This window comes from Callorhinus ursinus, unplaced genomic scaffold (assembly GCF_003265705.2).
Source record: "Callorhinus ursinus isolate GAN/ISIS: 27379988/994484 unplaced genomic scaffold, GSC_fseal_2.0 scaffold6, whole genome shotgun sequence".
Taxonomy (NCBI): domain Eukaryota; kingdom Metazoa; phylum Chordata; class Mammalia; order Carnivora; family Otariidae; genus Callorhinus; species Callorhinus ursinus.
Window position 1 is genome coordinate 35,984,624 of NW_027397068.1, and position 25,987 is coordinate 36,010,610.

The 25,987-nt window shown below is 40.6% G+C and overlaps 1 protein-coding gene and 1 pseudogene across 1 annotated transcript in view; one reads left to right on the top strand and one right to left on the bottom strand.

Moving 5' to 3' along the window:
• The window catches only part of DCBLD1 (discoidin, CUB and LCCL domain containing 1), a 65,001-nt gene that overhangs the window by 21,464 nt on the left and 17,550 nt on the right, over nt 1-25,987 (top strand). Inside the window, exons 2-5 of the mRNA XM_025859468.2 lie at nt 3,128-3,340; nt 18,650-18,784; nt 20,414-20,465; nt 24,362-24,434. Coding sequence (XP_025715253.2) covers nt 3,128-3,340; nt 18,650-18,784; nt 20,414-20,465; nt 24,362-24,434 — 473 coding nt within the window. The remainder of the gene's footprint in view (nt 1-3,127; nt 3,341-18,649; nt 18,785-20,413; nt 20,466-24,361; nt 24,435-25,987) is intronic.
• On the bottom strand, nt 17,985-18,148 carry LOC112819480 (U4 spliceosomal RNA; annotated as a pseudogene).

The window sequence follows — 25,987 nt, forward strand, 5'->3', positions numbered from 1 at the left end:
CCATGTCTTTCAGTCTTCAAGAGAAACTGTAAATTGGATTTTTTAACGAAAGCCTTTATAAGCCGGCAAATAATTCAAATTTTAAATCAAAGCCCTGTGCACTATGTCCTTCTGCACCATATGCTTCCCTCTAGTATATTTTTCATTTAATTTTCAACAATTTTGTACTCACTGCCAGAGATGTCATGAAGTACAGTGGTCACCTCAGTCTTCACCAACCTCGCAACCTTTGCCCCCAAACCTGCTGCTCTCTGAGGTTCTCATTCTATCTATATTAGCCTTAGTGTTCCAGTCATTTCTGGACTCAGAATCTCAGTGGGTTTTTTGTTTCTTCTCTTCCCCACTAAATCAAAACCCAAGTCTGTTGATTTTTTTTTTTTTTAGATTTTATTTAAATTCAAGTTAGTTAACATTTGTTAACTAATTAGCATTAGTTTCAGGGGTACAATTTAGTGATTTATCAGTTGCATCTAACACCCAGTGCTCATTACATCAGGTGTCCTCCTTAATGCCCATCACCCAATTATCCAGTTACCCCATCCTCCCAGCCACCTCCCCTCCAGCAACCCTCAGTTTGTTTCCTAGAGTTAAGAATCTCTTATGGTTTATCTCTCTCTCAGATTTTACCTCATTTTATTTTTCCTTCCCTTCCCCTATGTTCATCTGTTTTGTTTCTTAAATTCCGCATATGAATGAAATCATGTGGTATTTGTCTCCCTCTGACTGACTTATTTTGTTCGGCATAATACCCTCTAGTTCCATCCATGTCATTGAAAATGGCAAGATTTCATTCTTTATGATAACTGAGTAATATTCCATTGTATATACATCTTTATCCATTCGTCAGTCAGTAGACATCTGGGCTCTTTCCATATTTTGGCTATTGCGGATGTGGCTGCTATAAACATTGGGGTGCATGTACCCCTTTGCATCACTATGTTTGTATCCTTTGGATAAATACCTAGAAGTGCAATTGCTGGGTTGTAGGGTAGTTCTGGGGTTTTTTTGTTTGTTTGTTTTTGTTTTAAGATTTACTTATTTATCCGAGAGAGAGCGAAGGAGAGAGAGAATGCAAGTTGGGGGATGGGCAGAGGGAGAGAGAGAATCCCAAGCAGGCTCCATGCCCAGTGTAGAGCCCAACTTGGGGCTCATTCCCAGAACCCCAAGATCATGACCTGAGCCAAAATGAAGAGTCAGATGTTTAACTGACTGAGCCACCCAGGCACCCCAGGGTAGCTCTATTTTTAACTTTTTGAGGAACCTCCATATGGTTTTCCAGAGTGGCTGCACCAACCAGCTTGCATTCCCACCAACAGTGTAAGGGGGTTCCCCTTTCTCGGCATCCTCACCAACACCTGTTGTTTCCTGAGCTGTGGATTTCTTTTTTCTTGTGAATTTCTGTTTTTCTTTCCCTTCCCTTTCTAGCTGTCCCGTTCCTAGCCCTTGTACTGCTCTTCTGAGCTGGAGTCTCCCCACATTCTAGGTCCTATAGCACTGGCCAACCAGGTTGATCATCCTTTTTTAAATACTTCTTTCATTATCTACCTTCTCAAAAACTTCTATGGGTCTCTGTAGTCTTCCATATGAATTCCACAGCTTCTCCCTAGATGTGCAGGTGTCACAGTAGTTTTATCTGAGTGTCCATCTACATTTCTGCTGGTGTTCTTGGTAAAGTGAACTCTCATCCCCCATCCCCCATCCGTCTGGCCGGAGCTGCTGGTAATCTTGTGGCAGTTTCTGGAATATGGGTGGGTTTCCTCTCCTTGGACTCATCTGCAGAGACGGGGTAGCTTCTGGAGTTCTCTGCCCTGCCCCCTGCCAATTTTTTGTTTTGTTTTGTTTGTTTGTTTGTTTACTACTATCATTTGGGCTGCAAGCCTCAGGGTCAGAAAAGAGTGGGATAAAGGAAAGCCCCAGGCCAATCCTCCCTTAGCTCAGGAAGAGGCTAGAGGAGGAAGGAGGCCGCCTTGGGCTTTAGAGTCCCACTATGCCCAAACTGGGGCTTCTCTGTGGGAGACTGTGGGATGCAGAGGCCTTGTTTTATTACTCAGGGAATTCCTTCTTCAACCAATTTCTGCTTTCTCTCCCTCCAGTTAAGGGCAGAAATTCTTGCTTTTATGTGAAGCCTTACCAGCCACAGGAATTTTGTGATTTGAATGCAGCATATGCTCGTTTACCTTGCAACCCACCCAGTTGTGCATGCCATTAGATATTTGAGTGAGTGACTCAGTCACTTTAATCTACTGGAGCAATGTGTCGGTCAATTGATGAACTTCCCTATTCGGAAAAGTCTTAAGAAAATTTCTTACTTCAGTGAAGTAGTGATGATTCATGGGAATAGATTCTCTCCTGCCTTCCTCAGCCCTTTAAGCTCCTGATATGGCACATGACACCCAGTAGTAGACGTGAACATGCGACTCTCTCCCATTTTGCTCTGAGTTCTGTGAAGCCACCGTTGCTGCTTTTTTGTGTCTCCGGCAGTGCCAGGTCTGGCATGTGCCAAGCACTCAGTGCACTAGACCCTCAGCATTCTCTAATGACACATCCTGGGTCTATCAGGAACCTTCCAGTCAGTGACTGTCATTAACTGCGACATAAATGTCGAACCGCTGGAAACCTCCAGCTATGACAGGCTGTCACTCTCCTCTCAGCCCACATCTCAGACTCCACCAGCCGCACGCTCTCCTGTTTAACAATACAGTGACCCTCTTGGAAGTAAGTACGATTATTTTCTCCACCACAAATTATTGCATGGCATCGGCTTGCTAATAGATGAAACCACAAATGGCAAATCTGTGACTGCCGAGGGCCTACTGTGCAAGTTTCCATGGGTAGATAAATAGATGATTAGAAAAAGTGATATGATTAGGCTTTCCATTGTAATATATGAAACACTTTGGTCCAAAATATTCAGAAGATTGAACTGGGAACCCAGATGAAATAACCTGAAATAATACAAAATTTAATCTTCTTCTTCTTCTCCCTCTTCCTCCTCCTCCTTCTTCTTCTTCTTAGCTTTTCCCTCTACAAAGAAGGAATAACATACACGACTTGGAGATTGTACTAGACTCTCTCAATCCTCAGTAAGAATTAATGTCACTTCTTTCATTCTCTTTTTCTTTACCAGGTGATGGCTGTGGGCACATAGTGACCTATCAGGACAGTGGCACAATAACATCTAAGAATTATCCAGGGACTTACCCCAATCACACGGTTTGTGAAAAGACCATCAGAGTACCAAAAGGGAAGAAGCTGATTCTGAGGTTAGGCGATCTGGATATTGAATCCCAGACCTGTGCTTCTGACTACCTTCTCTTCACCAGCAATTCCGATCAGTATGGTAAGAAAAGAGGTCTAGGTTTCTGTGAGCATGAAGTAATTTGAAGCTTGGGAGGGAGGGCAAGTGGTGTGTTGGTGAGTATTATAGCCTGGGAAGATTAGAAGAGAAGCTTGCTTTTTGTAAACTCCTAGGGTAGCTCACGTGGACACACTTGCTTCCTAAGCTGCAACAAAGACATCTAAGGAGATTTAGCACTAGCCTTGTGTGTGTCCCAGGGGCTTTGTTTGAGTGTGTATCTTGCTGGGAAGAGAATTGGAGATGTATGGCACTTGGCTAAAACATCTACAAGTCATTCATTCATGTGACAGATATTTATTGAACAGCGATCATGTATTCAAGAACTCTGTGGGATACAGCGTGAAAAAACAAAGTTCTTCCTTCATGGAGCTTGCTTTGGTGGGGAGGGCAGATGGAAAATCAAATGCATCCATCATATGAGGGGTAGTGAGAAAGAAGAATGAGAATAACAAAAACAAGGCATCCTAAGGTGGTACAGAGCCTGTTTTTGAGTCGGTTTCTACTACTTCAAATGGAATGGTCAGGAAGACTTCTCCAATACGGGGACATTTGAGCAGAGACCCGAATGACTCGAGGGAATGGACTGTGCACATGTGTCTGAGGTCAGAGTTTTCTGGGTAAGGGAACAGCAGATGCAGAGGACAATTTCCAAAATAATCTTTTGAAATCAAGCTTTTTTTGTGCTTCGGGGTGTGCAGTTAGCACATTGGAGTCTGAAATCACCAGAACAGTGACCCTGTGATCCCAAGTCCAAGGAAACAGCTTAGGTTTAGACAATTCAAAAATAAAGATGAAATCTTATATACAGGTTCTTTTGAGGTTAGAGGTTTATGGAAGTTCTCTTTGCATATGGCTCCCAAAACGATACAGGTTTTGTCTGCCTACTAGCTCTGCAGGCAATTTCTCAAACACACACAACTTTCAATGTTGTCTTTACCTTTGCATGCAGACGTGTTTCCTCTTTCCTGCTGCCTCCTCCCAGCGTGGAGGCCCCGACTAGCCTGGAGACCGTTCAGAGGTCTATGCTTATCTAGCCCCCATGGAAAAAAAAATCTAGGATTTTTTTTATCCCTGGGAATATTATGTCTATTTTAATGATTGCTGAATTACTCTGACAGAATAAAGATAGTTGATTTTGTATAATTGGTTGCAACTTTTTACTGCAGTTTGATTCAGATGGGAAAAATGAGGGGCACCTGGGTGGCTCAGTTGGTTAAGCATCTCACTTCGGCTCAGGTCATGATCTCAGGGGTCCTGGGATCAGCCCCGAGTGTGCCTCTGTGCTCGGAGGGAGCCTGCTTCTCCCTCTCCCTCTGCCCCTCCTCCCACTCATGCTTTCTCCTTTTCAAATAAATAAATAAAATCTTTATAAAAAAACAAACAAATGGGGAAAATGAGTATTTGAGGGATGCTGAAAGCCCCTGGGAATGCTTACTGGTGATCACGTGTGTATTAATTTGTGGAAGCACTCTTCAGGGAATCCCTCATCAGCCAGGAAATGTCATTCACATTCAGAGGGGAGGATTGAGTTCAGAGCCCTCCTGTAAGATGTGAGGCAAACGCTGTTGGGCCAGCCACGGCTTTCCCACACTGGTGTCTCCTGCGGACCGTCTACTTTCCTGGAAGAGGAGCAGTTACTTCCGTCTGCTGACAGAGCAGCAGAAAGTAGCCCTCTCTGTTGCTTGCCACCTCTCTCAAATCAGAGGTGAGGTGAGAAGAACTAGAAAGGGGAGCAGATCAGCGCAAAGCAGGATTGGAGAATGGATGTTGCTTTCCCACACCGTGAGTTTACTTCATCAGCTCCGATGTATATTCATGAATATCCAGGAAAAGAGGAAACACATAGGGTTAACGACATATTAGGAGCTAGGTTCTGAGGGGATTGTGGTCGGCTTCAGGGCACCGATCTCCACCGTTTCTAGATTTGTCGGATTTTCAAGGCTTAGACCCATCACTAGCAAATGAGTAATGAACTGCAATTCACCTGTAGCAGTAAAGCCAAGTAAATTATTTTTCTCTTTATATTTTTTCTATATACCAGCTAGGTTTATCTTTTAAAAACAGAATTTGTGCTCATTGTAGAAATAAACATATTCAGGGTCTGTTGTAATGCCAGGCACATGCTTGACCCTTACATAGATTTTCTGGAATCCTTATATCCACCTTGGAGGTAAATGTTATTAACTCCTTTCTACAAATAGGGAAACTAAAGCACAGTGAGCTGGGTTTTTGTTTTGTTTTGTTTTGTTTTGTTTTTGAGTAACATGCCAAAGGTCACACAGCTAGTTGAGGGATGAAAGGAGGATTTGTGTCCATGTCTTTGTGGTTCAGATACCTCTGATTCCAGATGTCTGATCCTCTGTCCCAGTCCCACAACTCAAAGAAAACCACAACACATTCTTAGCCCAATATTATATCATACAGCAATTTTGTCTAAAATGCAGGTAGAGCTAATATTTTTGGCTAGGCATGTTCTTAAGATAAAATATCTAATGATGCTCAGAATGTTTCTTTTGTGGCTACCTTAAAGATTTCCTGATCAGTCATGCTAAGACAAACCCAGCAGACAGGGGTAAGGGAAATTAGCAATAAAGGAAATATCTGGAAAGAAAATTAGGATATTTTAGTCCTGTAAGAATATTTTTAAAAAATTAAACGCTTAGGGCGAGATATAGAAAGTGTATACATGCATATGCTGTGTGTTGCATATATATGTGTCTTTTGTAGTTTTAAAGAGCATTCTGAGAGGAGCCACTATTCATATGCATGTGCTTATAATATTTAATCCAGTGATTTGAATGTAGTAGATCTACTCAGTGAATAAATGATTTTTTAATAAAGTGAATCAACAAGTTCAATGACATGGAACCAGTTAACTAAAACATGTTACAATTACTTGGCATATTAAACACATATTTGTTTAAAAGACTATTAATATGGGAAGCTGCTTATGATATAGTGTTAGGTAAAATATGAATATATGCTAATGTTATAACAGTAAGAAAAAAACCTTCCAATAAAATAAGACAACATAACTTTAGCAGAATCTTAAAGTGAGACTTTAGAAGTTTTAACTACTGATATTGTTATATCTTCTCTCTACTTTCTAATTTTTCTTTCACAAACATAAGTTAATATGTTGTTAATACAGGGACGCCTGGGTGGCTCAGTCAGTTAAGCGTCTGCCTTTCCCTGGGGTCATAATCCCAAGGTCCTGGGATGGAGCCCCATGTCCAGCTCCCTGCTCAGCAGGGAGTCTGCTTCTCCCTCTGCCCCTACCCCTCGCTCGTGCTCGCTCTCTCTCTCCCCCCTTCTCTCACAAAAATAAAGAAATAAAAAAAAAAATCTAAAAAAAAAAGTGTTAATACAGAACAAATCGATTTCCTTGGACCCAAAACACGAACTAGACCAATATTTTAACTTAGTTAAAATAGTCCCGTGGTCAGTTTGAACCTCCCTAAGGAGCACAGGCATCCGCAAAGGAGGAGGAAGGAGTGCTTTGTCATCCTGCGCCCCAGCTCAGGGTGGGCGTTCCTGTGGGGCTGCTGCCCAGTTCCCCAGGAGAGTGGGAGGCCACTCGGCGTGCCTCCAGAGGGAGAGCCCTAGTGTCAGTGCAGGGTCCCAGGGAGCTACGGCACTTGGCTGGGCTGGCGGGGGTAGGGGACGTATGTTGTGGAATACCTCTTTGAAATTACCATATATGATGGCTCTGACGATTACAAGTGTGGCCGAAATAGCCGAATCGTTTTAGTTTATCCAGTTCGATTTTTTTCATTAACCAATTAATTATTAAAACCCGTGCCAAGAGATTTTAAGACTCAACACTATCAGAATTTTGAAAAAGGAGTTAATATTTTGAAAAAGAATAATGTTTTCTGGCATTAGTGTTTGCAAGCTCTGCCAAGAATGGAAGTACTTGGAATGTGATTGCATTAACAATTGTGAATATGCTGGAGCTGTACACTTTTTAATCATTGTGCAGTTCATGTGTAATGGTTCATCCCCCTGCCAATTTTGTTCTAAATGTTTGGTTCGTATACTTTTGGGCGCTGTTATAGTCCACACTCATGAGAGTAAAATGCACTGTAAACAAATGTAAGCCACACCAGTTTTCCCAGTAATCAGAGAAAATAAACACTTGATCTCATTGCTTTTAAAAGGCCTGATACAGACAAGATGGGATTATTATTCTTCTGTTTGTCAGGTATTATAATTACAGTTGATATTTCAGATTCAACATCAGTTAGAAGGATTACATATATATTTCTTACTGAGTGAAGACTCTTCCTTTCAAAATACCCTTGAAACAGCCAGGTAGCAGCAAAGTTGACAAAGTAAAGAATATCAACCTTACTTTGGAAAATGTGTTGTTTTTTTTTTTTTTTAAGAACAAAATAAGTTTTGGGGCGTCTGGGTGGCTCAGGCTGTTAAGCGTCTGCCTTCCACTTGGGTCATGATCCCAGGGTCCTGGGATCGAGTACCACATCAGGCTCCCTGCTCAGCGGGGAGTCTGCTTCTCTCTCTCTCCCTCTGCCCCTCCACCCCGCTCATGCTCTCACTGTCTCTCAAATAAATAAATAAAATCTTAAAAAAAAAAAACAAAATAAGTTTTAAAGATGTTCTTAAACACAAATTTTACTTTTAAACTTACAAAACATTTTGGGCGCCTGGGTGGCTCAGTCGTTAAGCGTCTGCCTTCGGCTCAGGTCATGATCTCAGGGTCCTTGGGATCGAGTCCCACATTGGGCTCCTTGCTCCGCAGGAAGCCTGCTTCTCCCTCTCCCACTCCCCCTGCTTGTGTTCCTGCTCTCGCTGTCTCTCTCTCTGTCAAATAAATAAATAAACTTACAAAACATTTTGGATCTAAACACATATACCGACTTTCAAGATCATGTGTGCTAATATCCTGGCTAAAAAAAAAAGTCTTTAAGAAGTATCATAGTTTGCTTAGTAGAGGTTGTTTTTACTGTAACTGAGGGAGTTCTGGGTTTTTGTTTGTTTAGGAGACCGAAGAAGCTGATACTACCTTCCAAAGAAACATTAATGTCCCTTTTATCTTCTAGGATTCCAGCTAGGGTCACAAGCATTTCGTTGTCATGACTCCTCACTCTGCTTTAGTCTGGGAGAGTTCCTGGTCTTAACTTTGTCTCTAACATAGTTTTGAAGAGTTCCAACCATTTATTTGTAGAATGTCTGTTGCTTTGGTTCGATGTTCCCTCGTGATTAAATTCAGATTATGCATGTTTTTGGAAAATAGAACATTATCCCTTTTTAAAAAGTGATCTTTGAAAGGCTTGTTTGCAAAAATGTCCAGCATTAGAAATTGTGAGGTCCTTTGTCCCCTGAGGAATGTGAACTAAGTCTGCATTGTTTTCTTTGCTTCTCTTTTCATGGCTTTCCTCAGGTGGACTCTTTTTAGCATTCAAAACTACATTCATGTAAGTCACTTCAAGTGTCTTCCCCAAACAGTTCTGCCTTGTTCAAAGAGGTCAGTGTAATGTGAGACTGAAAAAATGTAAATTTAAGGTGGCACCTTCTTTACAAAGGAAGTTCACCTTAATATTTGGATGCATGAGGCCATAGGGGCTTGACTGAGGTAGCCGATGCTATCCTAGGATTGAACAGGTTCACTTTTAAGCCTGAATTTGAAGATTAAAACAAAGAATCTATGTAAGTAATGTATCGTAAGATTGAAAATTGTTGTATACTACAGTCCAGATTGGTGCTGATTCTTGATTTCCGGCCTTTTATAGTCATGATATAAAGTAATAACAGGCTAATTATATAAAACATTAAAATACCTTGAACTTTGGGGAAAAGTTGATGCTAATTCAGACAGTGTCATGCCAAAATACCTACATTTAAAATATAAAATATCTAACTTTTGTTTATGACACTGAAGAGGGAGGGCTGTGAATTCATACTGAAGGTCATTATTCTCAATTTTAAAACTCTTTATGACTCATCCTATGGTTAAGTTTCATTTCCAGTCATGCTGACCAGAAAGGGCCTGCTCTCAGACACTCCAGAGGAGTTGTCATTTCTGTTTTCCTGATATTTCAAGAAGATTGACTGGGTCCCAGTTGCCTTTGAAAGTTGGACTTCCTTTGATGTGTGGAAGTCAGGGTTGTTCCTGGACCCCCTGAAGGACTTGCTGGAAAAATCTGGGTGGGAACCAGACACTGGCTTCTCAGACTCCCCCCCCCACCCCCACCCCGGGTCACTGTGGATCAATGAAAACAGGCTGGCCTTCAGCATGCATTGAAATTAACACTATCATTTATGCCGAGATTTTTCACTTGTGCTTAAGAGTGCAGCAGAGTCTGGAATTAGACTTTCTACCTTCAAATTCCTGCTGTACTGCTCGTTTGTTAATTGCTTAACCTCGAGCAAATTGGGTCATGTTTCCCTACCTCCATTCCTCCATCTTTAAAATGGGCAAAATAGGGCACTGGCTCAGTGAGTTAAGCGTCTACCTTCGGCTCAGGTCATGATCCCAGGGTCATGAGATCAAGCCCTACATCGGGCTCCCTGCTCAGCAGGGAGTCTGCTTGTCCCTCTCCTGCTGCCCCTCCCCCCTGCTCATGCTCTCTCTGTCTCTCTCTGTCTCTCTCTCTCTCTCTCTGTCAAATAAATAAATAATCTTTAAAAAAATAAAATGGGCAAAATACTACTATCTACCATATTTGGGTGATGGAAGCACATATGTATAACTTAAAAGAATGATGCCGGGCACAAAATAAGCACTCAGCTCATGTTAGCCATCATCACCCTCACTCCTCTCCCCCTCCCTTTCCTCCCCCCTCCTCAGTGGCCTCGCACACAGTTTATTCTTTGTCTAAGAGGTCTAAGAGCAGAGAACACCTTGGCACCCTCTCAGTACCCAGAGCACTTCCCTTCCATCAAGCAGAGGCTGAGCTGTGGCAGCCCACCCTGCTCTCCTGGTGAGTTTGTCCAAATCATTCCAAGCATGTGGCAGGGGTTCCCTGGGCCAGAAATAGCTCCCTGTACAGATTTTCTCCAGCCAGCCTCATGAGATGAGCAGAAAACACATAGTGTCCAAGCCCATAGGTCATTTTGTTTGGTTTGGCTTTTTTATTTCACTGCCAGCCCATGTCTTTGTATCTGTTGCTTATGGAAAGAGCTTCCTGATGTTTCCCTCTCTCCTTTCACCAGTCTCCGTTCATGCCAGGCTGGCCAAGGTTATCTTGTTGAATATAATTATAATTTCTTTCTTTCCTTATTTAAAATTATTAATTGTACCCTCCTATCTATAGAAACTTGTCAGCGTGGCATTCAAGGCTCACTCACTCTTCTCCCCATCCCCATTTCCAGCCTCATCTCTGAGTCTCCCCATGTCTGTGCCTTTTCCTGAACACATCGTACATAGAGCTTCATGCAATGGTATTTTTATTGACGGTATTCCTCCCCTGCATTTCTTGCCCCTTCTAACACAGACACAGACACACACAGACACACACAGACACACACACACACACACACACACACACACACACCCCAGATCCATTGCTCCTTACCCCAGAGCCCCAGATCCCCTTCTTTGATGTCCAGCAGCTCTGGTTATTCCCTTTCTGGGGCTTATGTTGATTTTCTAAGCCTTTACTCCTGGAGCACCAATCTCAGTTTGAGATCATTATGTTAGCTTCTCTACCAGATAGAGGGTTCCCTGAGCAAGGAATTGCATTTCATTCATTTTTCAGTATCCCTGGATGCTTAGCATAATATCTTGCAGATATTTATTGCAGATTATTGAATATTTAATGAATCTGATTGCATGTAGCTTGATTTTGGCAAACATATATTTAAAAATCTGTATTTTGGGGGCATGTGGGTGGCTCAGTTAGGCGTCTGACTCTTGATTTCGCTCAGGTCATGATCTCAGGGTCATGAGATGAAGCCTCATGTGGGGCTCCGCACTGGGCGTGGAGCCTGCATAAGATTCTCTCTCCCCCTCTCCCTCTGCCCACCCCACCCCCACATTCGCACATGTGCTCGCTCTCTCTCAAAAAAAAAATCTGGATTTTCACAAAAGATAAAGTATCTTTATTCACACGGTGGGAAGATTCATAAGAGTCCTCGATCTATAAATATCTCCTCTGCATCTAAAAAAAGACTTGATTTACATAAAATTTTAGGACTATACTTATTCTATAGAAAAGACCATGAAGTACTGTAGAAAGCTCTTACACTTGAGCATTCAACTCTATGCTGTACACGGGGCTTAGTTCCTTAGACTAACTAACCCATTTAACTGTCCTGATAGCCCTGCGGTCAGGGCCTGTTGTTAACATCCATACCTAGGAACACTGAAGCTCAAAGAGGTCAAGTAACTTGCTTATCACTTTCCTAGATCTGGGATGTGAGTGTGGGCATTTGATTCCAGAGACTCCACTCTTAAACCCTGTAACGTCCCAGAAACCATCTGACCCAGTGGCTTGTGTATAAGAAATCCTGAGTTGTAGTTTTGTCTGTAATTTGCTGGAAGAGACTTCTCCAGGCCTCCCCACTGGGGCATCCTGTGAATAAGATGGAGTTCTGAGAAATCACTCACATGAAGAGTACAAGTAAAAATTTAAGGTCTCAAAGAAATTCTTCTTAGTCAAAATGCTTCAGGAGGCATTGTGGTCAGGGATAGAAACCAGCTTGCCACGGGAACCTAATGGTAGATGGTTTGAATTGGTTGTGGTCTGCTACATGATTTGAGATATAGAAAAACCAGGAAGTTCAAGAATTGTTCTCTTCCATTTCCTCTACTTCCACCCCCACTCCCAGTATTTTTTTTAACCATTGTCAGTGATGTAGAAGTACAGCGACGTGAAGCCAGCCGTTAATATTTATATTACACTAGGAACAAGAGAAATGGGAAAAGTAGGAAATGATACTAAACGTTTTGATTGCAACAAGATTTCTGTGATAATTTTTAGAAAGATACGTATCTGGCATACTGCATTAACATCTAATCATTATGCCTTGTCTGTCGATTTTTTAAAAAATCCTAAATAGGGAAAAAACATGAGATTGGTAGCATCTTATCTTATAAGTGGTATCTCCCAGACATATTATGAAGAATGCAAAATTCTCACAACTTTATTTATTTATTTATTTTTAAAGATTTTATTTATTTACTTGACAGAGAGAGACAGTGAGAGCAGGAACACAAGCAGGGGGAGTGGGAGAGGGAGAAGCAGGCTTCCCGCCGAGCTGCGAGCCCGACGCAGGGCTCGATCGCAGGACCCTGGGATCATGACCTGAGCCGAAGGCAGACGCTTAACGACTGAGCCACCCAGGCGCCCCGGTTCTCACAACTTTAAAAAGTAATAATAAAAAACAGCCTTTAAAGAAATTCCTAGCTCGTGCAAAGTTGTTTTGGGCCTCAGAAATATGTCCATTCTCCTCCAATTTGGTCTACTTGGGTGGACACCCTTGAGAAGGACTGCTTTTTGTTTGTCTGTTTTTGTTTTATTTTGTTTTGTCTTTTATGCCATGATAGAAGTCAGAAAACATTTTAAACTTACATCGGCCAGACCCTTCCACACAAGATATCCCATTGACATAACCATAAGCCTCAAGGAGAAAAAGCTATGGGCCGCCTCCTTCTCCTCCTTTCTCCCAGACCCTTCCCTGGAGACACTGTGATTTAGTTTCAGTAACTGCCGTCTTTGGTTGGGAGAGAAGTAATGGCCTAGGTGGGTTGTGAGCTCTAGTGTTAAGACGTTTCTTGACCTGAGTCCCAGAGCCCCAAGGAAAACCACACCTTTGTCTTGGAATTTGCCTGGTTCATTTATCATCTGTCACTGATCTTTGTCTGGGAACCAGAGGCCAAAACTCTCCAGGGATACCACTTACATTCTTACGTGACTATGGTTTTAATAGCATCGTCCAGGAATATCCTTTTTTTATGCTAATCCCCCTCCTTTTCAAAGAAAATGGCCCTGGAAATTCTGTATGACCCTATGGCAATTGGCAAGCAAGGACAAACCGTGCCGTTTGACTGCACTGAAAAAACAAATGGAAAACGGACGCAAGTGTAAAGGCGTTTGCAGCTTCAGCATTTCGAGAGATTGCTTTATCAGCACGCTCCGAGCACAAATCTGGGCCACGCCAGCGACCACTTTCCAGGCAGCCGGGTGTGTGCCATGTGGCTGGGACCCTTAGGGTCACTTAGGCTCATCAGCAGGTTGGTTGATGAGAAATTACATGTGTGCTGCAGAGGGTGTTCATAAGGTTAATGAAAGTTGTTAGGAGGTTGTCTTGTTGTTTTTAATTTGATTTATGACAGATCTCTCAAGAGTCGGGTCTCTGTTTTTCACCACTGAGAGTTTGTGTCGGGTTGGGGAGGGGTCTCTGGGTTTGTGTTGGTTTTTGCTTTTGAATGGCATGCACCCCATTTTTTAAACACATCCCTCTCACAGACAAAACAATAACTTAGTTTCATCCGTTTGAAGATGAAAAGCACATAGCCGCCTGACATGGCTTGGAGCAGTTATTAACCAAACGATTATTGCCTTGTAATGTGGCATCTCCGACGGTCCACAGAGAATGTCCGAGTGGCATAAATCGCAGTATGGAATGGACTGTCAGATTGCCAGAAGAGCGAGAGGATTCCGGGTTTGGCTCAGGGCAGACCGTTTATTCTTCCTTGGAGGACAGTTTTCTTTTATTCACACATGGAAAGATAAAAGGTTTCCCTCACAGCTGCTCATGGAACAGTAGCTCCAAACAAGGGATGTCTTGAGAGGAACTGGCCTAGTGAGCCCAGTGAAGGCAGCTCCTACGGTTCCTGGGCTTTTCTTCCTTTGTCCAGGGAATCAGTGCATTGTCTGCTAGGTCTTGGTCTCACGTGTGGTGCCAAATGCCACAGCGCTATTCCATTTGGTATCGCCGATAGTGCTTCCCACAGTCCAGGGCTACCAATTTCATTTCACAAAAGGTAGAGGTATTTAATTTTCCTGATTTGTCTGCCTGCTTGATGAACTGCCTTTCCGCGGTGCCCCAGCCTGATGGGAACCAGGGACAGCAGAGTAAGATGGAACCCGCCTCCTGACAAGGATCGCGGGGAGTTAGCAAGTCCCAGTGCTGCAGAACACACAGCACGGCCAGTTGTGAAGCAAATACCCATCCAGAACTGGGAGTCCTATGTTTAAGTCTGCTCCAGTTCGTAAGACCCTGTCCAGAAAGACTGGGGTCTGGGACAGACACCACAACCGTGATCAAAATTAGAAGTCGCCAAGCTCTCAATTGGGTTTCCTTTGGAATTGTCTTTGGGGATGTGTAAACATAAGTGTAACCCCGTTTTTAAAAGCCTCGATGGAGAATACTAACAGAGAAATACGTTGTGTGGCCAGGCGTGGGTGGAGGAAGGCTTTGTCATAAGAAAAGCTATAATCCTCAATAGAGTATAGCCGAAAACTGAAAACGTTGCTTGGGACAGACTGGTCGGTCCCTTCAGTACCTTCCCATTCATTATTTTTCCCTCTCACTGCCAGGCACGTTTTTCCATTTTCATCTCTTCTCCCTTTTAACTCAAGGAATGCAGTTATGAACTTCCATTCCGTGAGAAGGAATCTATCTGTCAGGCCTTCAGACAGGAAATAATTGGATGTTTTGCCACAGGCGGTACGACAGACAGCATTGGACTTCGAGCCTCCCCACTGGCCTCACGCTGTCTCCGGCTATTCTGATGGTTGTGTCGTGGTGAACCTAACAGAGGAGCTGCTAATGCTGCGTTGAGGCTGAGAGGGTATAGCCTACCCCATCCGGGGCTTAGTTAAATTTTTACAGTACTTCAGGAAGAATGGGAGAGAGACTGGTGCCTGGGGGGTAAAGGTGATTAAAGGAGTGTGTGTGTTTACATCTTATCTTTGAACTTCTTCCAGGAATATTTACATTCCTAACATGACTTTGGGAGGAGACAACCAAATTAGAGTTTTACTGTATTTATGTGTTTTTTGGGGGGTAGGAAATTATATGTATTGTGTGACAACTTAGCGAGATGACATACACTCTTATCTCTTTGTGTAAGATACATGCAGTGTTGCAACCTTTCCTTTCAACTGTTCCATAAAAATCTAAAAAAGAAAAAACATTCCAATTATTCAGCCATGAGAAAGAAGGACATCCTGCCATTTACAACAACAGGAATGGACCTTGAGGGCATTATGCTAAGTGAGATAAGTCAGACAGACAAAGATAAGTACTGTATGATATCACTTATATGTGGAATCTAAAACAGCCAAGCTCGTAAAAACAGAGAATAAAAGGGCGTGGTTACCAGGGGACGGGGTGGGGTGCCGGGGATAGGTCAATGTTATTTAAGGATACAAGCTTGCAATGAGTAGTAAATATGCACTAATCTAATTCACAGTATAGTGAATACGGACAACAATATTGAAGTTGACCCTTGAGCAATGCAGGTTTGAATTATGCAGGTTACTTACACATGAATTGTTTTTACAATACAGTACCGTAAATGTGTTTTCTCTACCCTATGAGTTTCTTAATACTTTTTTCTCTAGCTTACTTTATTACAAGAATATAATTACAGTATATAATACATGTAATGTACAAAATATGTGTTAATTGACTGCTTCTGTTACCGGTAAGGCTTCTGGTCAACAGTAGGCTATTAGTTGTTAAGTTTTTGGAGAGTCAAGAGGGGCGCCTGGGTGGCTCAGTTGATTGAGCGTTTGACTCTTTTGATTTCAGCTCAGGTCATGATCTTGAGGTCCTGGGAATCCACCCCCCACCCGCAATCAGGCTCCATCCTCAGTGGGGTGGGGAGTCGGCTTGAGATTCTCTCTCCCTCTCCCTCTACCCCTCCCCCCACCCCCCTGCATGGGCCTGTGCTCTCTCTGAAATAAATAAATAAAATCTTAAAAAAAAAAAAAAAGGTTTTGGAGAGTCAGAAGTTATCTGGATTTTCAGCTACATGGGGGTTGGCACCCCTAGCCACCACAGTGTTCAAGGGTCAACTGTATAATCACCAAACTCACTAAGAGACTAGAACCTAATTATTCCTACCATGAAAAGAAATAATTATGTAACCTGATGGAGGTGCTAGTTACAATGACAATCATATTAAAGTATATCAATGTATCAAATGAATATATAGTACACATTAAATTTACAGTGTTATATCTAAAAAAATCCAAACAGATTCTCACTGATCAAAAATTTAGACTTGCTTACCTTACTGTTTTTATTAGGACTCACTGGAATGCTATAGAAACTGGAGGAGAGATTAGTATCATTATCACCATTTGGAGAGGAGTATAATACATTATCATTTCCTCTTGGAAAAGATAAATGTGGTTAGACAAATATTCTGATTTACCAATAGCAACAAGTTACTAGTTATTTCATTTTTGTTCTTAGATTTGCAAAGCAAGTGTCTTCACTTATCTGTGCAGAGAACAAAGGAATTGCAAACATACGTAAAACAAACTAAGTTGCAAAAGTCAAGTCTAGTAACCTTACTCACTTTAATTTTGAAAAAATGCTTATCATTCTACTTTACTGTACAAAAATGGGTTTAGTATAAACTGCTTCTCTACCATGCTGTGACCACTGTCAAAGTTCACAAACATCCATATATTTATTACACTAATGATTTTCTTTCCTTTCTTATTTTTCCACATTTCTCTTCCTGACTTCTTCATGATATTTTAAAATGCCAGGATTAAATCTTTCATGCATCTTTATAATCAGGTTTGGCTTTTCAAAACTGTTGCAAATAGAAGAACATTTAACTTCATTTCAGTTCTAACAATATTTGGAAGGCCACCACATACCAAGTATTGTATGAGCTGCCGGGGATAAAGTGATGGATAGAAAAGTTTCTAACCCCATGGAACATAGTCTAAAAGGAAAACAGACATTATTTATTTGTTTCTTTTAATGTATTCATTTATTTATTTATTTAACTACTTACTACTAACTACTAAGTACTTCTGCAGTTCTCATTATATGCTAGGTACTATTCTAAGCAGTTTGCTAGCATTTCATGTAAGTAATTATATATGATGAGTATCTCTAAAGAGGTAAGTCATCATTTTTAATTTGGATTTCACCATAATTTAATAATAGGGAACAACAGAGATTTGAGGCATGAAGGTAAACACACAACATTTCTCTTTTGTTCAATTACATCTTCCAAATGTGAGACCTGGACAGGACAAAAGAGAAATCCGGTCCTCTATAGCAGGAGGGGAGTGCTTAGTTGGGTTCATGATCCTCTCCCAGAACTTTTTCTTTCCTTCCTCCTTCCTTAACCTGTTGTTGACACTGTTGTCACTGTTGACTGTTGCCTGATGTTGCTGTTGACTCTTTTCATACTGTTGTATTTGGGGAGAAGTTAATGAAGAAATACCCGTCTTCAAACTTTGCCTGCTAAGCCCTATTTTCTTAGAATTATTATGCCTTACATACATGATTTGCAAGATGACAATTTACAAACTAAACTTTAACCTGAGTAGTCTGAGGAAGGTCTATTTTTCCTTTTTAGTTCCAAATCTAATTTTGTTCTTTGAAGGTTCGTGGATATTGCTTTTCAGGTAACTTATTCTAGAAATGATGTATTACACTCTTAATTGCATAATTTATACTACTTTCAAAAGCCTTTAGAAATTGTTCTGCTTTTTTATACAGTTCCTTTTGCAAATCAAAATAAATTATATGGGTTAACCAGAAGGCACTGTAAGAGTTTTCAATTAGCAATAATCGCGCCTCGGATAAACCTCATTGGCTACGATACTGCCACTGCGCAAAGCTGAGAAGGCACTGTAAGAGAAAGATAAATGTGTAAACTGCATGAAAATAAGATTGTTACCATGCATTGGACAGTCTTTTAATTCTGGAAACCTCCTTGAAAAAAAAATTTGTGAGTTTCTTCTAGCAAATTTAGGAGGCCCCTAGAATATCACCTTTGTGATAACATTTTCTTGACTACCTAATGTATTTGACCTTTGTTAGTCTTCTTTTATAAAAATTTAAATCAATCTCGGATTGTTCACAATTAATTAATTCCAGCCTATTGCTTATCTAGAGTTAGCCACTGGCCCCTCAGCCCCTCTGGCTTGTCAGTATCATCAAGTCCACGTTTAGGCACTAATTATCAGTTCTGGTAATAAGCAAAATTTCAGTTGGGTAACAATTGCAATCTTATATATGTGTTGTCTGCTAAATTTGACCTTTAAGGAAAAAAATACCATATTAGCAATTCTTTGTGCTGGTTTAAATTTTGAATGTGCCAAAAGTATGCTTTGTTTTTAGGACCATATTGTGGAAGTATGCCTGTTCCCAAGGAACTCCTATTGAACACAAACGAAGTCACTGTTCGCTTTGAGAGTGGATCCCACATTTCGGGGCGGGGATTTTTGCTGACCTATGCCAGCAGTGACCATCCAGGTATAGCAGAAGAATCCACCCAAATCTGTAAACTTGTGTCTGTCTAAGAATTCCTCTTGCTACTTGTATCACCATCTCTGGATAGAATTGTGACCTCAAGTATAGAATATGTGAAGGAAGAGAGGAATGCAAAGTCTTTGTAAGCAGTTAGATCTGAACTCAGAATACTTTTATCAAGCATGTTAGATTGATCAGCTGACCTATGTGGGAGAGGGTTGATCTCATTTTCCTAGAAATGTTGGAGGATGCATCTTTGGGGCTATTTTAAGGTCTGGTTATTCCCTGGAGCCCTCCCCCAACCTTTTTCACCCTAGGGGACAAGCCTTTTAACCAGTGGCACCTCCACCCTCCACCCCCCACATCCACTCACACGCACCAGTGCACCAGCATGAGGGAAGCCTGGGGGTATGAGTCACATGTGAAGTCACTGTCACAGTGTGCTTAACCACGGAGCTGGCACTTGAGCAGGAGAGAAGGGGAGTATAGAAACCGATGAGGGAGGAAAGCATGGCCTCCTGTCTAGGTTTCTTGTGCTCCAGAGTGATTACTGTACATGCATTCCATGTCTGCCCAGGGCCACAGAAGTACCCAGAGTTTCTGCTCTCAGCGCCCCCTGGCAAAAATGCTCCAGGAAGGGGGTACACCATTCATTTCCCTCTCATCCAATCAAATCTGGCCAATCCCAGCAGACCCCAGCAGGACCAGTGTTCACCATATGTTGCTCCCTAAGAACTATTGAAAATATTAAGGAAAGAAAGAATTATTGCAGCAAGTGTGGAATATTTTGGAAACTATCCTAGGTTGATCTAAATGCATTAAAATCCACAACATCTTAGCATCCCTGTTGCTGAGTGTTCATTCAGTTCTGTATTCCAAAGAGCATTCTCTTTTTTAAGTCCTTGGTCCTGACTGATCAAAGTGTAAAGGTTGTATTCTCAGTAAGGACGTGGTTCCATGGTCTCTCAGATGCTGCTAGCTAAATTGCTAAATTAAAATGTTTCCGAACCTTCTCTATGAACCACGTCGGGCTTTTGAAATTGTTTTCCTCTTGCCAAGGGAGGTTATTATACACATGAATATCCAAGGGAGGATATACGCTTGTAGTGGACAGTAATGAACCAGTGTTGGTTTTTCTGTTTGAAATAGTTCCTGTTAGCGTTCACTGGACAATTGCTGAAAAACCATGGTTGGTGGTAGAAAAGAGAAATGGAGGAAATTGGTTAAATCCTGAAGACAGTGTTCTCAGTTTTGATTTATTTTTAAGGAGAAAAATTCAGATAATAACTAGATAGTGAATACTTTTTAAAAATCCTTTTTTAGGGGCACCTGGGTGGCTCAGTCAGTTAAGCATCTGCCTTCAGCTCAGGTCATGATCTCAGGGTCCTGGGATCGAGCCCCGCATTGGGCTCCCTGCTCTGTGGGAAGCCTGCTTCTCCCTCTTCCTCCTCCTCTCCCCCCGGATTGTCTCTCTTGCTCACTCTCTCTCTCTCAAATAAAAAGAATATTTAAAAAAATTTTTTAAAGTCCTTATTTAAAATTATTTAAAATTATTATTATTATTATTATTTTTTTGAGTATGAGTATCCTTCCATTCGGTCTCCTAATTGCAATTATCTTTATTTATGACAGATTTAATAACGTGCTTGGAACGCGCTAACCATTATTTGAAAACAGAATACAGGTAAATACAGTGTCCAAGCTGTGCTGCAGGCATAAGTTGCTGGACATTATGCTTTCTTTCACATTAAACCAGATAAAGTACCTTATTTGTATTTAATTTTTTTTAATCATTTATATTGTAAGTAATGAAGAATACTTGAAATGCTTTCTTATATACCAGAGATCAGCAGACTTTTTGTCCAGGGCCAGATAGTAAATATTTTCGATTTTGCAGGCAATGCAGTCCTTTTTGCATCTATTCATAGTTTCTGTTGCTGCTGTGATGCAAAAGCAGTCATGGACAATATGTAAACAAATGTGTGTGGCAGTGTTCCAATAAAACTTTATTTAAAAAGCAAACAGCAGCCTGGATTTGGCCCATGAGCTACAATTTGCTGACCCCTGAGTTCTGCTGTAGTACCAATGAGCCATAGTGGAGTCTAGAATGTGTTTTTTTACCTGGCCAGCATTTGGAAGTGACTCTTGTAATTCCTTCACTTCAGAGGGAGTTCATTTTGTCTTTCTCACAAAAGAGAAAGTTACTGAGAATAGGAGATGAAATTTTTGATTCCAGCTTTACTTTAACTGGAAACATTACTTAATCTCTTTGATGTACATTTCCTCATCTATAAAGTAAGAGCAGTCTAGAGCAGCAGGACTTCTCAACCTTGGCACTATTGTTATTTTGGGTTAGGTGATTCTTTGTTATGAAGAGCTGTTCTGTGCATTGTTGGATACTTACCGGTATCCCTGTCCTCTACCCTCTATGTGCCAGTTGTGACAACCAAAAATATCTCCAGATGTTGCCAGATATCTTCCAGGGCAGGCAAAATTCATTCCCTGTTGAGAACCACTGGTCTAGAGAGAACTGTCAGTAACAGCGCTAACAACAGCTATAAATCCTTAGAGTGCTTACTTCATGCCAGTCATAGCTCCCTGGACTTTGCATATAAATAACTCACATGAATGTTCTAGTAGGCCTGCAAGGTAGGTTCTGTCATACCCTGAAAACAGAGGCACAAAGCAGTTAAGTAGCTTGCCCAGGGCTACACACTTCATGAGTATACCCAGACAGTCAGGCACAAGAGTCCGTGGTCCTGACCATCTCGGATATTCTAATAAATGAGATTATTTTACATGCAGAATCGATTTTAGTGTTAACTAATATTAAGTCTAGTAGAGAAACAAAAAAGAAAATGACCAATAATTTAAATAGACAATAAAAATTAAAATGACCAGTAATTACATTTGCCCTGTAAAGTTGCCATTCATGCATCGTGGACAAACGCCAACCTTCTCTGAGATCTTCCCCGCCATACCTAGAGAGTCCCAGTGGTGATAGGGCCTCTGGGCATCAGCGATCATTTCCGGTCCTCCTACAGAAAAGAATATACTCAGGCCTGCAGGGTGATGTTACGGTGCCAGATCATCTAAGCTACAGCCCAGCTGTTTTTTTTTTTTTTTTTTTTTTTTTTAAAGATTTATTTATTTATTTATTTGAGAGAGAGAGAATGAGAGAGATAGAGAGCACAAGAGGGCAGAGGGTCAGAGGGAGAAGCAGACTCCCTGCCGAGCAGGGAGCCCGATGTGGGACTCGATCCCGGGACTCCAGGATCATGACCTGAGCCGAAGGCAGTCGCTTAACCAACTGAGCCACCCAGGCGCCCCCAGCCCAGCTGTTTTGTACCATTTAGGTGAGATGAGGTGTGGTGACTAGTACAGGTCCACATTCCTTCATCTATGATTGTGAAATGTCGAAAGGTTTAAAAGTCAAAGGGTTTTGGGGCGCCTGGGTGGCGCAGTTGGTTAAGCATCCGACTCTTGGTTTCGGCTCGGGCCATCATCTCAGGGTCGTGAGATCAAGCTCGGCCCCAGTTTTATGCTCAGCGTGGAGCTGGTTTGAGATGCTCCCTCTCCCTCTGTCCTTCCTGCTCATATTCTCTCTCTCTCAAATAAATAGATAAATCTTAAAAAAAAAAAAAAAAAAGAAGCCAAAAGGTTTTTATAACTCATTTGCTGGCAATACCCGATTAGTGTAAACTTAAATTCATTTGACAGTAAAATTGAACTAAATTGAGTCTATTTAGTCTTTGTGCATTGGCCTTAATATGACTAGTCATGTATTTGATACAGAGATATTAATGTTTTTGATTAGTATATGCAGCCATCAGATGAATAAGGTCTGAGAATCTAATGTGTACCATGACTATAGCAGATAACACTGTATTATATAACTGAAATTTGCTGAGAGTAGAACTTAAATGTTTTTGCCAGAGATATATGTGTTAAATATGTGTGTGTATATGTGTGTGTGTGTGTGTGTGTATTTAAATATATATATTTATATATTAATGCATGTGAGGCGATGGATATGTTAATTTACTAGTTGGGTAGCATATACCAAATCATCATGATATACATCTGAAATATCTTACAATTTGTCAATTATACCACAGTAAAGCTGAAAAATATATATACCTTTTTTCTTTTTTTTTTAAGATTTTATTTATTTATTTGAGAGAGAGAGAATGAGGTAGAGAGAGAGAGAGCACATGAGAGGAGGGAGGGTCAGAGGGAGAAGCAGACTCCCTGCTGAGCAGGGAGCCCAATGCGGGACTTGATTTCGGGACTCCAGGATCATGACCTGAGCCGAAGGCAGTCGCTTAACCAACTGAGCCACCCAGGCACCCGTACCTTTTTTTTTTTTTCTGATTGCAAAAGTAATATATAACTAAAGTAGACCATCACTAGCCATGTGTGGCTATTAAAGACTTAAACTGTGACTAGTCCAAATTCAGGTGTGCTATGAGTATAAAATAAACTGCAGATTTTGAAGACAGTACAAAAGAAAAAAGACTAGAAATATCTTGTTGACAATTTTTTTTGTTATTACATGTAGAAATGATAAAATTTGAATATATTGGGTTAACTAGAATATATTATTGTTAGTTTTGCCTTTTTTTCTTTACCTTTTTAATATGGCTACTAAAATATTTAAATTTACATATGTGGTTTCCATTAAGTTACTATTGGGGGGGTGAGTGCTAGTAGGCTGAATCAAAATATTACAGAGTCAAATGGCACAGAAAGTGAAAGTTTCTCAAAATGCTATTCTTGGAGAGAATCCAGAGATAGTCTTCCTTGTCTTCTTTATATTCATGAAAAATGAAAAACATAAGTTGTTATTTTATATATTTTAAGCATATCTTTTTATAAAAACAAGATCATGCTATGTATAGTGTTTAGAAACTTTCTTTTTAAAAAATATATCTCGGAGGGGCACCTGGCTGCTCAGTTGAAAGGGCATGCAGCTCTTGATCTCCAGGTTGTGAGTTCAAGCCCCATGTTGGGTGTAGAGATTGCTAGAAACAAACAAACAAACAAATAAATAAATAAACTTTTTAAAAGTAAGTAAAATAAATAAAAATTAAAAAGATATCTTGGACACCTCTGAATCAGTTAAGATACATTAGGGAAGCTCATTGTTTAATAGAGTTTACAATGAATCCTTATATAAAGCAAATAATTATTGTGTAAAACTTGCCTTCAGATTTACATTTTAGATTAATCTGTGTTTTCATAAGTCAGGTTTCTGATTTGTCATTAAAACAAATTATGCCTGGGGTGCCTGGGTGGCTCAGTCAGTTAAGTGGCTGACACTTGATTTCGGCTCAGGTCATGATCTCAGGGTCCTGGGATCAAGCCCACATCAGGCTCTGTGCTCAGTGGGGAGTCTGCTTGAGAACTCTCTCTCTCAAATAAATAAATCAATCTTTCTAAAAAATTAAAAAAATAAATAAAACAACATACTCCCTCCTGCATGTTCTGTGGAAGAGAGAAAATGCATTTAAGTATAATTTATATTTTTAGTTTAAGTGTAATTTAATAAAATATCAATTCTTTATTTTCTTTTTCCAGCAAATTCTGCCCAGCTGGTTGTCGAGACATAGCAGGAGACATTTCTGGGAATCTGGTGGATGGATACAGAGATGTAAGTAATTGAGGGTATTTTTAGGACAGGGAGGAAATTAAAAAGTGTTTGTTGCTCTGCCGAAACTCATCATAAAGTCAAGTCAAATAAGATCTAAAACCCCGGAGGTAAATGCACAATTCTCTCTTTTCTGAGAATAAATGAAATAATAAGTATAAAAACCAAGGTTATTTGTGCATGCATTCCTATTTTTCGCATTTCCACTTAAGCATGGTGTAAGTGAAATGGTAAATAAAACCTTTTTCAACACCTACGGGTATAATTCCATTTATTTTTTTATAAGAGGTCATCTTTTTTTTTTTTTGTAATTTATTTCTGTATTTTAATGCTTCTGTTGGTTCATGTAATAGCCAAGGACATGACCATTCACATCAGAGAGTAACAACACCGTGTCTGGGATCAGGGAAGCCAGCTGCCCTGCACTTACGTAACAGTTCTTCCTGCCTTGCACCCCCAGTTTCTCCTGCAGAATGAGACTCTCTGGTTTTATACGTTGTTTCCAGAGAAAAATACATCACAAGAAGTCATTTTTCTAAAGTATATGTCCTGTTTCCAGATACACAGTCCTTCATTTCTTACTATTTGCAGATCTCAATCCCAGAAATTTGGTATCTGATCTTTGAATATTAACATTGCTACTTAAAATAGTTGAGTTTCTAGCACATGAGAATTGGCTTGAGTTACTACAAATGTGAAAATCTGTATAGTGATGGAACTTTTCTAAGAGTCATTGACATGTGTCTTTGTGCATCTAAGAAAACATACATGTTTCAGGAGACTGATAATCTCATCTCCAGCAAGGGGAAAACAAACTTGGCTTTAATTTTTGCTTTTAATACATCCTGATTCTGGAAGCAGCATATTTTGCAATTTTGCTCTTTGTTTTCTTTTTCATGTATTGTCTTTATTTACAAGATTGACATAGGATATTCATTTGGCCTATAAATTGTTTGAATCTTAAAATGATTTATAATACCTCAATTTGAGATATACTTGGCACAGGCTATTTCTAAATGACTTCAGGGAATTAACTAAGGGAAATAAACAGTTGAAGTATAGTTTTTCCCCCAGCAATAGAAAGTATCTTTGTTATTTTCCCATCCCATGCAAGGAACTTAAAAATTATATGTAATAAGAGAGATAGCATCATTTTTTTCTTACTTTAGTTGTTTATCTTGCTTCCTCTTGACAGAGCTCTGTGTTTTAGTACAACAGGTAAATAAATGGCTTCCTGCATGGTAGATCTGAGTACATGATCTGTAGGTGCTAGCAAACAGGTTTCCTATTTAACTTTGGCTGGTTTCATATCATTTGCTTTCAGAATGACTTTATCTGGGAGTCTGCTTCTCCCTCTCTCTGCTACTCTCTCCCTCTCTCTGTCAAATAAATAAATGCAAAATCTTAAAAAAAAATAGCGGCCATGTTATTTGCTGATGAGTTTGTGGGTCAGCACTTTGCACTGGTCAGTTCTTAATCTCCCTTGGCTAAAAGAGCTCCTGCAGTCATGTGGCGCATCAGGTGGGGCCAGAGGGTTGAAGGTGGCTGCGATGACA